Here is a 15,329-nt window from a genome sequence, read left to right as displayed (position 1 = left end):
GCCTTGCGCTAACAAAAGATGTGTTGGAACAAACAAGGTTGAAGAGTGGGTAGGGGGAAAAAAATGCAGGAACATGGCGATCTTCAAAGGGTACAAAGACAGGGACAAAAGTAGAACAGGCAGCAGCGAGTCCAATAAAGGGCTGCAGCCATTTTCTGACTTTTTTCCTCTTTCTCTCTCCTTTTTTAAAGGACCAGTACTATAAATAGCCTTATACTGAGGCCAAGGCTATGGAGGCTAATAAGACTAAGACTTATTAAATAACAGTGTGATGGGCATATGTGGGCATGTGTTTATATAGTATGTGTGTGTACATGTGTGATGAGAACAGGGCATCAGGTGAGATCTATACATGCTGCTTCATGTTTGCTTGACCTCATTCTGATAGCAGAGCTCTAAAAAGGCAGTCTGTTTTGGAGTGTTCTCTCATCTTGGCCCTGCCTCAGTGTAAAAAAAGGCCCACATCCACGTCCTGCTCTTGACCTGCTAAAGCGCTGGGCAGGCCGGCCGGCCGCTCGGGCAGTGAGGTGCGTGGGAGGCAATTAAGTGCCATTTTCAGCCCGAGCACAAGTAATTTGTTTAAAGAGCGCTGACCTCTACGACAGCCGGTTTGTGTTGGCCGTGATGGAGAAGAATTATCGACTCTTGGACTGGCGCGCCAATGCCTTTGACAGTGCCACATCTGAGTGCACACAGAGGACCGCTGAAACACACACACACACACACCTCCGTGCCACGACTCCACTCTCAAAGTGACACACACCCACCCCCCCACCCTTCCAGGCCACAAAAGTTTTGCCTGTTTAGTCATTTGTTTGTTTTTCTGTGTTAACAGACTAGCAATCACAACCACATGTGGCGAACTGACATATCCTGTTAATTGGCGAGCGCAATTCTTTTCCCAACTTGAGTCAATGTGACAACAATTGGTATTATACGTTGCATTACATCCAGCCCATTTCCTCCTCCGAGCGTATTCTGCACAAGGAACAGTGAAAAAGGCCTTTCTCCCTAACTGCAGTGGTGATTAGCATGGACTTGGCTGTGCTGTTTATTCCTCTGTTTACTCATAATTTGTGATAATGCGTTTAATTGAGCAGGAGAGGGTGTGTCTCGAGCGCAGCTCGGGTGGTCAGCGCGGAGAGTCCAAACAGGGCTGAATGACTGGCCCACAGCAGGCCGAGCATGAAAGCCTCTTTAAGTAACATTTCCTCCAATTTCTTTGTTAAATGGGCGGCTATTAAACAACATACGCTTGGTAAAAAAGGCGTATCATGCCAAAACTACAGAGACTTTCTTGCATTTCCAGTTCAAAGTGGCTGTTTATGAACTAATTACAAGCGTAAATTCAGCAATTTGCTACAATCGATAGGGCTTACGACTGTTTAAAAATAAATACATGATTATTTTTCTTTCTGCCAAAGCCTTTCAAATACGGAGGGATCAAATAAACACACATGCAGCTAATACACACCTCTGGCCAAAGCAATAATGAAAATTAAACCAATTACAACTCCCATCACGTCAATATTAGTCTGTGTATGAGAGAACATTATAATCATCATATTTCACTGAGTTGTTTTTATATTTATTAATTTCTTCATATGTACAAAGTTAGTGCGACTGTAAATTAACTCAAAAGAAACAACTGCTTGTGAAACTGCTCTCCCTCCCCTGTACTCTGATAGCTTCATCCGTCGCCTGAGAAGACTTTTTTTCACCCTTTCAATCTGGTCTGACCCCTTTAACTGAGGTGAGCCGCAGTGGGGATTGGGTGGACTGCATGAGGGGCGCACATTGTGTCGGTTACGACTCCCTCTTTTAATTCGGCGGGATAATTAGCTAAGTCTCCAAATCTCTGGCAAAGTAATTATATCTCCATCCTGATGAGCAGGATCAGGGATCAGTGAAGAAGACAAACAAACATCAAAACAACCCGAGCAACCCAACTACTGGGTGGATTGGGGTGGGGGGTGGGTTGCCGTGTACTTGGCACAGAAACACAACAATTCCCTTTGTGTGTGTGTGTGTGTGTGTGTGTGTGTGTGTGTGTGTGTGTGTGTGTGTGTGTGTGTGTGTGTGTGTGTGTGTGTGTGTTGAGGCCCTTCTTGCGAGATCTGGCACTTTTATTGGGCCATATAGTGACCATTAATGTCTTAACTTATATTCCGTCCCCCGACTTTACACAACGCACTGCACTCCGGTTTCATTATCTGGCTGCCTTGTTGGCCTCTGCCCCCCTCCTGCCGGGGAGGTTAAATGTGAGAGTGCCGTGCCAGACTACAGGCTTGGTGGGGCCGTGATAGGAAACAGCTGCCCAAGGGAAGAGGGGCCCTCCCAGGACACACAGGACCATGCCATTTCCATGGCTAGGGGTGTGTGTGTGGGGGTAAGGGGGCTAGATTGGGGGGAGGGGGTATTTGTGTGTGTGGCAGAGTTGGGGTGGGGGGTGAGGGGTGGGTCTCACTTTTCAAGGAGTGAAAGTAATTCCTGATGATTATCTCATTGTCCTCGTCAATGCGGGATCAGGCGGAAGCTTCCAGGTCAGACAGACAGGGCCCCAGACTGCCCCGCTATCGGCTGTGAGCCACGCAAGATTAGCCTTAACCCCCCCACCCCACCCCTACACACACACACACACACACACACATACACACACAGGGCCACTCTGCAAGACCCCAGCCTGATCCATACAAGCGCAAATATAATCAGACTCACACCCTCACACACATATGGCAGTTGACCTCACACACACGCACACAGTAAACACACTTACTCACTCTCTCTCACTCACACACACACACACAGACGCACACACACACAGACACACACACACTCTAACCTCTACATTAGGTCATCCTGTGTATCTCACAGGGTATTGGCCGGTGCCAGTGGAGTGAGTGTGAGGTGGGAGCAGTGCGCAGTGAGCTGGGCCATGTGATGTGTTGTAATGGCAGGAGATTAGCGGGGGCTTGGCAGTGCCCCCCTCAGCCACTCAGATGGGGGGAGGATAAGGTTGCACACAGAGAGAGCCGAGCAGGGGGCCCCCTGAAACCCCCCACAGCACCTCTGACCAGCCAGCTCACTCTCTCTCTCTCTCTCACACACACACACACAGGCCTCAGTGCTGAGCAACCAGGTTACAACCGGGTGGGCTACACACACACACACACACACACACACACACACACACACACACACACACACACACACAGACACACTCACACACACACACACACACACACACACACACACACACACACACACTCACACTTACACTCACACACACATACGGAACAATGGCACTTAGCAGAGCATGAAGGGACCCAGAGAGGGAAGACAATAAAACAGTCAGTGAGAGAGAGCGAGAGCGAGAGAACGAGGGAGAGAACGAGTAGAAAGGGGAGAAAATAAAAAAGAGAGCAACCGTATTTCACAATAAAAGCCTCTGAAGGAACAGAGGGAACAGAGAGTGAGAGAACAGTGTAGGGGGAGAGAGAGAGGAGAGTGAGAGAACAGTGTAGGGGGAGAGAGAGAGGAGAGTGAGAGAACAGTGTAGGGGGGGGGGAAGTGAGAGAACCGTGTAGGGGGAAGAGTGGGGAGAGAGTGAGAGAACAGTGTAGGGGGGGAAGAGAGTGAGAGAACAGTGTAGGGGAAGAGAGAGAGGAGAGTGAGAGAACAGTGTGGGGGGGGGGGGGGAGTGGTCGAATCGAGTCGTGTACTCACCGGTGTAGACAAACCGGCCCGGCGCCCCTTTGCAGAACTGCTTGGACTTGTAAGAGAGGGTGACCTCCACCACGCCGGGGATGTGTCGGGGTGGGGTCTGCACCCGGATGGCGTGTGGTGTGATCAGCTGCAGGGCGACAGAGAGGGCACATCAGTGGGCACATGGGTGGGCACAGAGAGAGAGAGAGACCGTGGTCTGTGGTCCGGGCATCGGGCATCGGGCACTGTGGGAGCGCCCGGCAGCTCAACTCAATTACACCAATGAGGCCCAAATTAGCCCCTCATCCCAGCCTAGCCTGCACACTCGTTTTGTTCATCATTTTAATCCCCCTCTCCGCTTCTCTCCCTCTTTCTTGGGGGGAGCTCGAGGAGAGGGAGAGAATGTCAGTAAATGGTCCTTGGCAGTGGCTTTCTGCAGGAAAGGCCAGAGGGCATGGTTCATTCTAAAATTACCTCCATATGTCTGCACTATTCGTTTTGTTTTCTCTCCCCCCTCCACCTTTCACTCTCTCTCTCTCTCACTCTTTCACTCTCTGGATATTCTACCCCTTAATTGTTCAATTGTTTTTCAAGACCTCACTGTTTCTTTGCAAATCCACCAGAGGCCTTGGGGTTCCATATCAGACTGTTTAACATGCCGTGTGTTTATCTAGCTCCTTATCTACTCCTGTGATTAAACACTAAACAAAACTCACATTGATTGCCTTGCCGAGGCTCCCACTAGCAAATAAGCGTCAGACAGCTTGATCAACCCACTCTCCAGTGAGGAGAAGACACACACACACACACACACACACACACACGTCACTTGAGTCTTCAATTCCATTTGCAATAATTATGATGTTGGCGGCCATAACTTCATTCTCGTGTGTGTGTGTGTGTGTGTGTTTTGTGGAGATGAAGTGGAGCGAGGGAGGGAGGTGGCAGAGGTGAGGAGGAAGAGTTGGCCGCTTACCTCACTCCACACCAGCATCGTGCCGAAGACCACCTGCAAGCCGTCAAAGAAGTTGTCACCGATGATGATGACGGTGGCTCCGCCCGTGGTCCATCCCTCACTCGGGCTGATGGCTTTTATGCACGGGGTAGCTGCTTGGGACAGAGCAGGGAGAAAAGACAACTTAGGACCTTTGTCTCTTCTGCTCATGCGCACACACACACACAGACACAGACACAGACATACACACTCAGACAAACACACACACACAGACAGTATAAAAGCCAACAATAAAACAAATCAAAACCCTGAATCAATAAAATAATAAAATGAGACACAAAACACAACACAGAACACAGAGCACAGAGCGGGGCCATTCATCAGCACACACATGTGGCTCAAGCAACCATTAAATGGCTCTCCGCTCTGCACACACACACACACACACACACGCACACACACACACACACACACACACACACACACAGGCCCGAGCCGAGGCTGGAGAAAAATGGTTTGATGGAGCAAATTGTGTGTCAGGGCAAATATGGCTATTACAAATGATTAAGCAGCGCATGCATGTGGCACGTCAATTTATCTGCTTTGCTTTACAGATCTAAGGCGAGTCAATCAAAGGTCGTTGAGCGAGGTGGAGGAGCGCGGGCCTCGCAGCTTCGATTTTCTCGTCGAGCCGCTAATTGGGTCGGGCCTTTTCATCCGCATACTTCGCCTTTGGTTCAAAACTTAAACCCTCCCCTCTCTTTTTACATCTAGAGCACACACACACACACACACACACACACACACACACACACACACACACACACACACACACACACACACACACACACACGCTTGGCCTCATTCTCCTGTAATGACTTCTTCTCTTTTATGAAGATGTTCAGAGAGAGTAGTTAAGGTGCTCGTTTCTTTTCCTTTTTTTCATTTTGGACTTAAGACTCCTGAGCTGCCAGTGGCAGTGCTGTTGTTCAGACGTGCGTGTGCTGTTCTGCGCTGTTGACCTCTCTGGTGTTGTGGTGGACGTCACTACAGTGGCCTTCTCCTCCTCCTCCAAACACCATCAGCACCTGCCCCCAGAGGAGCCGTGAGGAGAGCGCTCACCGTGGCAACCAGTGGTGGGCAGAGGGCAACGCCCCCCAGCACCACCCCAGCCCACCCTAGCCCACCCCCAGTTCGAGGCACTCCGGTTGGCAGCTTTGATCATCACTGCTTTTACATTCTGTTGACAGACCTCCTTTGGACGCCTTTGATGGGTTTTTTGAATGCCGACTCCTGTACAAAGGGAGCTGATGGTGGAGATGTTCACTTGGGCTATTACAGCTAAATTCTCCTGCTCCACTTCCCAACGCTGGGGGGGAAAGAGCTTCACGGGGATGCATTTCCCCACTCCTCCCTCTACATTAGCTACTGTTCTTTTTTTCTCCCCCCCTCTCTCTTCCTCTCTCACTTGTTCTATCGCTCTATCTTTTTTTATTCCTGGTTTTCATCACTGGGCTGCTGTTGTTGACTCCCGAAAGACAAAGGAGCAGTGCTTTCACGTGGGGAGTCACTAAGGCCTCCTAAATTATTTAAATGACACATTTCCATGTTTGCCAAGCTGTAAAACCTTTTAAGATAATTGAGAATCTGCCATTAAATGTTGCCTGAGATCACCATCATCATCTCATCTTTTCTGTTCATTTTTTATTTTATTATTAAATAATGCAGGGGATATTATTACTACTACCACTACTATTATTATTATTATAATTATCATCATCATTATTATTATTATTATTATTATTATTATTAAATCAGATAAACATCTCTAAATCAGATTGAGACTTCTTACAGTCCCTGACCTACTATCTCTCTCTTTTCCCTCTCTTTATCTCTTTTCTTTTCTTCTCTTTCTGTATCTCTCTTTCCCTTTCTCTGTCTCACACTCCTAGCAGAGAATGAGAGAGAGAAGGAGAGAGACAAAGACAGAGCAAGAAAGAGAGAGAAGAGAGAGAGAGAGAGAGAGCAAGAAAGAGAGAGAAGAGAGAGAGAGAGAGAGAGAGAGAGAGAGAGACAGAAAGCCAGCCCTAGTTAATCACCATTAGGTATTGTTGTGTCGAACACTCCAGACAAGGCACCTCTCTTTGTTTGCTTTAATGTTGGACTAGTCGGGGTTGTATTTGCTCATTCCACACGCATCTCCCCCTGCAGCAGAGGCCCCAGAGCACACACGCACCAGGAGCCTGCCCTTAACTAGCGCTGTTGACTTCATGCTAATAAGTTCATACAAATTTTCATTTCTGAGGCTTGCGAGTGACATTTGCTTTTCTTAATTGCAGGCAGAGCGTTTGAAAAAGGATCAACTCTCTAAAGACAGACACGGCTGCTCAAAGGGAGTGACCTTCATCAGCTCTGCCAATTATAGCAAATAATTCACCAAAAATTACAGTAAACAAATTTACTTTGTGTAGGTGAGAAGGAGGGAGGGAGAATGGGCAAGGAGTGTGTGTGTGTGTGCGTGTGTGCGTGTGCGCGTGTGTGTGTGTGAGTTTGGGGGGAGGGTATTGAAGGGGAGTCTGGCCATGGAGAAAAGCTCACAGGAGGGACCGGCTGGCAGCTGGGGCCTGAGACCGCCGCACGTTGCCTCGGAATTTGCAATGCCTCCCCCAGCCACAGCGAGCGAGGGATAGAGACAGCAAGCGGGAGAGGGAGAGAGAGGGAGAGGGAGAGAGACATGAAGAGGCCGCCAGCCATCCTCCTGCTGCCCACATTAGCATACATTTTCAATGCACATATAGAGGGGGGAACATGTGTTGAATGGGGAGCATGGCGAACCGAATTACACAGACAGTGTTAGCGATCTAATGATATACGTGCACAATGCACTCAAGCAGATGATGGAAATTGGAGAGAGCAGACGCAGGGAAAAGAGGGAGACAGAGAACGAGAGACAGAAAGAGAGAGAAAGAGAGAGAGAGAGAGAGAGAGGGAGCGGAGGCTGTGCTAAGATGGAGGGTGTCACATATTAGGCACTGCTTTTCACTCCCACTTTAGTAAATAAAAAAACAGCATTTTGGAAAAGTGCCACACTCGGTCAGTCATTCACCAAATTGCAGGGAGTGTGCCGATAAGCGTCTGGGTGTGCCTTTTCATAAACACAACATTAAAAAATAGAATAACTTTTAACGAGTATTTTTGAAGCTTATCTTATATATCAGTGTTTTTCACATACAACTACTTTATAGATATCTAAGATTAGATATGAGGATTTCACTAGAAATTTGAGGTTATTTTTGGCTTGGCCACTGAAATGCATGCCTGCTGGCGTTTGGGCGATGACTTCATATTTCTCATCACTATGCCTGTGTGCCTCTCCTCTTCCATCTCCATATCACTTGTCACACCCAGACGAATCTCTGGCTTTGTTGGACGAAAAAAAAACCCTCTCTCATTTTTTTGTGTGCCTCAAGTGGACAGTCAACAAGCAGCCAAGAGAGAGCTGGCGGGCTCACGTCCCCCCCCCCCCCCCCCCCCCACACACACACACACACACACCTCCCCCCCAACCCCACACCCCCCCTTGTGTATTATTTACTGAACACGGCCGTGGCGCAGTGTGAAGCTCTAATCAGCGCTCTCATCCCAAGGCAACGCGCCGGCGTTTGTCACCTTCCTCCTCGGCCGCACACAATATTGAGACACTCAAACAGGTCTCATCTTGCCTGGTGAAGACTTCCTTTGTTCTGCCTGCTAAAATGTCTTGTAATTGTGCTTAGGATGTCCAGATGGTAGGCAGCTACTGCAGCTGATGGGATTATACCTTTTACCTCCTCTAGGCCCATCTGTTCCCTTTAGCTCGCTAAAGCCCTGCAGCCTGGATTCGCTTGTCTTTATTGCATAAACCTAACAGCATTACAGCCACTTGGCATGCAAATCAGCCCAGCCCGCAGGCCTTGAGCGCAGCCCAGGGAAGACACACACAGGGCGCTCCACACTGCTGACGACGGGGTCATTTATGGACTGGGGAACAACAAGTCTGTGTGTGTGTGTGTGTGTGTGTGTGTGTGTGTGTGTGTGTGAGTGAGTGAGTGAGTGAGTGAGTGAGTGAGTGTGTGTGTGTGTGTGTGTGTGTGTGTGTGTGTGTGTGTGTGTGTGTGTGTGTGTGAGTGAGTGAGTGTGTGTGTGTGTGTGTTGTGTGTTTGTGTGTGTGTGTTTGTGTGTGTGTTCATCTATACGTGTGAGTGAAGGAAAGAGAGACAGAGAGAGAGAGAGAGAGAGAGAGAGAGGGGAAAGAAAGAGAGGGAAAAAGAAAGTGTTTCAGAAAACATGGACGCAAGATGGTGTGAAAACATGTGTGTCTGTGTGAACCAACATATGCATCTGAATGTGTGTGAATGAACATATGCGGATGTGTGCGTGCACACACAAGCATCTGTGTATGTGTGTGTGTGTGTGTGTGTGTGTGTGTGTGTGTGTGTGTGTGTGTGTGTGTGTGTGTGTGCCCAAGTGTGAATGAGACTGATATTAACACGACTTCTCCAGCCATAAAGACTTCTTTGGCCCACAGGTGGAATTCAACAACTGTAAATAATGTGAAGTGCGTTCTCGCCAGCCTTGAAATAAAGACGATGGCTGGGGCCCAGAGAGGCGGAGAGAGGGAATTACTTTTACTTGGAGATCACAAGCTGGAGTAAATTTGCTGTCCGTGAACATTAGCCGGCATTAGATGATTAGATAAGAGGTTTAGGAGAGGAGAGAGCAGCTCTCAGGACCGTATCTGTACTTTTCGCCGGGCACTTATCGCCTGAAAGAATGTGTTGCTAATCTAAAGCACACTGTCTGTCTAGCATGAGTCTAGAGCGGCGTGGAGACATGGATGGGATTACGTTTTATGACTGTACATCCTGTAGCTCCACTACATCCCACACAGACAACGCCGAGCAGTGAAAGATGTTTTTCGATTTAGTTTTAGAGCTTTCAACTGCTCCCAACTCTCTCTCTCTCTTTCTCTCTCTCGCTCTCTCTGTCTCTCTCTCTTTCTGTGAACAAAGACAGCGATTCACAGAAATGTAATTCTCCAACAGCTTTTAGAGTTTAATAGAGTACTTAAAAATGAGTCGTATGCTTTTTAGACATATGTTAAATGACAATCACGAGCGGGGAACTGATTGTTCTTTAAAGTACACCCTGGATGCATTTAAAGGCTTGTATTGAAAGGGCGGCAGTAATATCTGTGGAGTCTGAATTTGACGTTTGGGACGGATTAAACAGCAGGCAGCCAAGTGCTGCGAGGATCAGACACAAGGTGCACGTGTGGGTGTGTGGGGAGGAGGTGAGCACTTTCAAACTCCCACAAATTTAAAAGACTTGTCAAATAATCTCCGTTGGCCTTAATAGCTTTGTTGGAAATTGATTTTTTTTAAAATATAAATCTTGTCTTATTTTACCACCATGTCTCTTATGAAGAATGACTGGGAGGGGGGGGGGGGCTACTTCTTGATTTCTTTAGCAGTCGTGTGTGTGTGTGTGTGTGTGTGTGTGTATATATATATATATGTATGTGCTTTGCTGTCTTATCTGTTATTCTCGTCCATATGAACACATGTTCACTCTGTGTTCAAATCAAATAAACAGGGAGATATAAGATGATCGTACAACAGAAAAAAAAGATGGATTTACAATAAAAAGGGAGGGGGGGGGGGGGTCCGCAAATTGGGCTTTGAAGACGGATTGCCCCAGCGGTGGTGGGGTGGGGTGGGCTGAGGCTCGTGCAGACGCCAGCCCTGGGTCCCGGGGGAGCCTCAGAGACGGGGGGAGAGGCCTCAACCTCTTTAATTGCTCTCCTAATTAAAGTCGGTTGCTAAGCAAAACACACCTTCCATCTAGCAGGCGCAGGAGAAGAGACAAACAATACGTCATGGGGCATAACGACTCCACCGCTCAGGGCCAACCGTCAATTATTATATTTTCATTCTACCATTTTGTCATTAATAAGGAATAAAAAACAACAACCGTGTTTTTTAAAAAACAAAACAGAACAGAACAAACAAGTTTGCTTGCCCTGCAGAGTTTGTCTCTGGGTTTCTCTGTTCAACATGATTCTCAGTTTACTGATATGATAATTACCGAGTGATTAATAAAACAAAAATATAAATGTTATCCCTTCAAATAGTTGGACTACATGACTTGCCCATTTGAGCTGACCTAAGATAACTAATGTGTCTTGGCTCATTCTGCTCTCCCCAACTACAAGAGGGAGAGCAGTCCATCAGGAAAGGTTAGAGGGTTGAAATCAGTCCATTTTGCATGTGAATTTGCCAAGCTTTTCTCCGGCCCCTTAATTCTCATTTTTGCCGAGCAGGCAATCAGTCAGTCACAGGGGTGAGCTGTGCTGGGCTGGGCTGCCTGTTCTCCGGGTGGAGCAGCTGCACTCTCCACAAACACACGGCTGACCCCCACATCAAACCATTTGCACACGCGACCCCCTTTTTTTCTCCATCAAGCCGTGAGACACAATGCACACACACACACACACACTTAGACGAACATACACAAACACAAGGGGGGCCCACTGGGGGTAGAGGTCAACAGACAACATACAATTTTGCTTGCATCATATAATAATAATAATAATAATAATAATAATAATAATAATAATAATAATAATAATAATAATAATAATAATAATAGTAATAAATAATAAATCAAGTGTGTGAGGCATGAAGGAAGCAAATAGCAAAATAGATTGGAGGAGGTTGACATGAATGATTACCATGAATGCGGAAATCAGAGATTACACTAGTGAGAATGGGAGTAGCATCCTCTATGGACTACACTAGTTCTGAAATGCACTGAAGGTCTAAACCTAGCAGGCAGGTAGATATATAGGATGAATGAAACGGTGTGAACTTGATGAGGTGATGAAGAGTGGCAGAGGGGAAAGAGGAGAACAAAAGATAGGGGGAAAAAGGAGTGGAAAGCAAGAGGGCGGGAGGAAGCGATGCAAATTAAAGCCATGTAAAATGTGCCTACCATTTTCCAGATAAGGAGGAGCCGTACCTTCTGAAGGGTCAAGACGGCGAGCCCTTCTGCCGTGTTTGGAGTTGTTGTGTACAAACATGTTGTCGGAGACAGCCAGGACATGGCCGTCCACATTAACGGTTGTCGATACAACAACCTGCAACGAGAGTGAGAGAGAGAGGACCAAGCGTCATTATGGCTGAAGCTGTGGCAGTGCCCGGCCATGCGGGCCAATCGGTGCTGCCCGCACCACAAGCCACTCAGGCCCAACAGCAAAGGCCCCATTTGATCATACAGCAGCTTTGAGAGAGCTTCTTCACACACACACACACACACACACACACACTGCTTCTCTTCATTTGTGCCTTTGTTGGACCCAGGCTTGTGTGTGAGGCCAAACAGAACAAAGCCTGAAACCCCACCATCCATCCACCCACCCACTCTCTCTCTCACACACACACACACGCGCACACACACACACACACACACACACACACACACACACACACACACACACAACAACCCCCAGCCTGACTCAGTATGCAGCACAGTTAATGGTGGAACCCTGAAAGATGTTGGGTGGAGGGCTTTGGTGGACGATGCCCTGGCTGCTGCCATCTTCTCGCAATGCGGATCTTTTTATTCTTCTGTTTGTTTGACTTCTGCCGGTCACTGTTGTCCGCTCCCCACATCATTACCCTGAGCTTTGCTTTCGTATTCCGCACCGAGACTCAACACCTTCAAAACAATAAATTAAAACACATTTCATATCTCCCATCGTTTGGGGCATGAACTCCAGCCTTTTGGTTTATTTGCAAATGGTGAGGGAGGAAGAAAAGGGTAGGGAAAAAAATGCTCTTTTTTTTTTTAAATCCCTTCCTCGGTTTCATGGTACATCTCCCCGTGGGTTTCGCGTTATTAAGACAATAAATTATATCACACCAATCAGAAAAAGAGTCTGTTTTCACACCTTGAGTAGCAAAACAGAATGGGAGTCGTTAAAACTTCCCCCTGTGTGCTGGCTCTGAGCTCGGGCTGTTAATGGCCTATTGCAGGCTACAGGAGACAAAGTGGTGGGCTGCCATTTAAAACATGCCCCCCCACAATGCCCCCCTCCCTCTCTGAACCAGAAGAGTGCCTTCAGGATCAACAAATTAAGAAATTCACAAATTAGGATCAATCCTTTCCCCCATGATGTTGGACAAGTTATTATTATAGCGCTTTTGTGGAGGTCATAGCGGATCTTATTTGAGAATGCTTATCTCTTCATCCAAGCTCTCTGAAAATGCATTAGCCTTTATCAGAGAGGTTACAAAGTTTAATTTTCATTGCTAAATGGTTATCATTTTCACATTGTTTTCTATTTTTGGGGGGGATGTAGTCGTGGAGAGAGCACTCATTGGAAGGAGCCGCCCGTCTGTCAGTAAGTCAAAGAGGAAATCTCCTTGAATCAAGTCTAAATAAAGCACATTCAATTTCTTCTTCAAGGAATATAATTAACCTTTACTGGGATAAGAGTGCTCTCCTTTTTTTCTCCTTTAAATGAAAGACACTGGCAGTTACAAGTGTGCTTGCACCGATAAAGGATGAGAGCGTCGCTTAAGTGGGGGGAAACCGATACCTGCCACTCATCCCCGAGCCTCCATTTTGTATTACAGAGTCCTTTTCAAACCCGGTACAATTACAGTTTAATCTGCCACTTAAGTGAACACATGGAGGAGAGTCAGTCATGTGCTCTATCTGCCATTAGCAGTCTCTCAAACGCCGCCTGCGGCTCCTTTTTACCCTAATAGTCACTATTCACATTGATCTATTGATATATTGATTAGTTGTTTTATCTCATTAGGAGCAGACTGGGCTGGCCGAGGGTTTGAAATGCAGGGGAAAAAGGAGATTGGAGGGGATTTTGGAGAGGGTGGTCCGAGACCCCTCAAATGAATTAGCGAGGGCCCCCTTCTTGTGTCTGTTTAGTAAACAATCCCAATTATACAGTTGCATTTAATGTCTGGTAATGAGGTTTTTTTGCATGTGAATAGGAGGGATTGGCGCTTGAATGGGGAATGTGTTTTCCATGAGGGGGTGCAGGGAAGAGAGAGAAAGAAAGATAGAGAGAGAAAGAGAGAAAGAGAGATAGAGAGAGAGAGAGAAGGAAAAGGAGAGAGAGAGAGAGAGAGAGAGAGAGGTTGAAGGAAAAAAGTAAAGCCCCCTGCTCAGGTTCATTGGGATGGTGATTGACCTCGGTATGTCAATGGAATTCGCCTCTTTTTTCCCCCCTCTCTCTCCCTGCGCAGAAGTGAAAGGGCTCCATTCTTGTGTCCAGGTTCAGAGTCGGGCCGTGGAGAGGATGATGGATAGGGCCCGCTCCGGCCTCCAGCTGCTTTGTGGTAGTAAGTGGGGAAGGGAGGCATGCAAAAAGCACGACCTTGCCAGCAGAACACCGTGGATGGAGCATCTGTGAAATTTACTCTGGAAATGGCATTTAGTTCAGCGGTGAGGAGACAGGGATGAAAGCCAAAAGAGTGGTCTCTTTAACGTCAACGGTTTCAAAGCTCCACTTTTTAATGTTTTACCCTTTAATTTTTTATTATTTATTTTTACAAAAACACCCTTTTTATTTTTTTTAATTTGATTTATGGCTATACTGCCGTGCAATAGCAGTAACTTTGTGCCATATATTTTTTTTTATTTGTAAATGGGTTTTTAATAGTTTAAAACAAATACAACACTCTCCTCCATCAAGTTGGCTTTTTCTCACACAGTCGGATGCCAAACGATTTTAAATGAAAACATATTATATAGAGGATGGGGGAAATACGTGTTTTGTTGTTATTCTACAGACTAGTGTTTTATTTAGGAAGACCTTCAAAGGGTAAAAATAGAAGGCCTCTTTGACCAGTTAGCTAAGCAGCCATCTGCTGAGAGTGCCTCAGATAGAAAACGAGTGTAAGTGTGTGTGGGTGTGTGTGTGTGTGTGTGTGTGTGTGGGTGTGTGTGTGCGTGTGTGTGTGTGTGTACTCTGAGGTCTGAACAGTATCAGTATGACTCTGCTCTCCTCTCTCTCTTCTCACACACACACACACACCTCAAGGTGCTGAGGTAGCGCAAGCTCCTGAAAATACTGCTGAGGGGCCTGACACGCCGTTAAGTCCAGTTAAACCTTGGGGGAGGAGGGGAGATTAGACCGTGAGTGAGAGACCCAGGAGAAGTCCTCCCCATGACTGGTGGCTCCATTGTCGACCGCCAGATCAGTGGTGACGGATGCTTCTTTTAGTCACCGCGGAGACAAAGAGGACACTTCCACTCACTCCTGGCTTGACCTTCTGCTCTCAGCGCATGGATCAATATCTCCAATGCCACTTGCAGCTCCAAAGTATGAAAAATGAAAGCCACACTGCGTTATTTTCAAGGAGCTCTGCTCCCAGATAGATCTATATAACCCTCAAATATATATATATACACACACGCACACACCTCTTTCTAAAGTGTACTGGATGACTGGTTTGGTACAAATACTGACCAAGGCAACGGTTGTCAATACAACACTTGTGCCACACGCTCTGTTGAGTGCTAAAGACGTGGAAATTATAGGATAAAAATGGGCAGCCATTTTGGTTCTTGTGCAATGTGCTTTATATTTTACATTGATGAT

General features: G+C 46.9%; 1 protein-coding gene across 19 annotated transcripts in view; it reads right to left on the bottom strand.

Moving 5' to 3' along the window:
• The window catches only part of ebf3a (EBF transcription factor 3a), a 95,526-nt gene that overhangs the window by 24,331 nt on the left and 55,866 nt on the right, over window positions 1-15,329 (bottom strand). For 6 of the 19 annotated variants that reach the window (XM_076298649.1, XM_076298662.1, XM_076298668.1 and 3 more), the window contains exons 8-10: window positions 11,693-11,837; window positions 4,682-4,815; window positions 3,727-3,853 (exon numbers count right to left, since the gene is read on the bottom strand). In XM_076298649.1, the coding sequence (XP_076154764.1) occupies window positions 3,727-3,853; window positions 4,682-4,815; window positions 11,693-11,837 (406 nt within the window). The remainder of the gene's footprint in view (window positions 1-3,726; window positions 3,854-4,681; window positions 4,816-11,692; window positions 11,838-15,329) is intronic. The other 13 variants (XM_076298654.1, XM_076298657.1, XM_076298665.1 and 10 more) reach the window with 3 other exon arrangements.

Source organism: Alosa pseudoharengus, unplaced genomic scaffold (genome assembly GCF_046254945.1).
Source record: "Alosa pseudoharengus isolate Yale_2024_CS ecotype anadromous, Long Island Sound unplaced genomic scaffold, YU_APseudo_1.1 YU_APseudo_1.1_scf_21, whole genome shotgun sequence".
Classification (NCBI taxonomy): domain Eukaryota; kingdom Metazoa; phylum Chordata; class Actinopteri; order Clupeiformes; family Clupeidae; genus Alosa; species Alosa pseudoharengus.
This window is presented reverse-complemented; position numbering and strand designations above follow the sequence as displayed.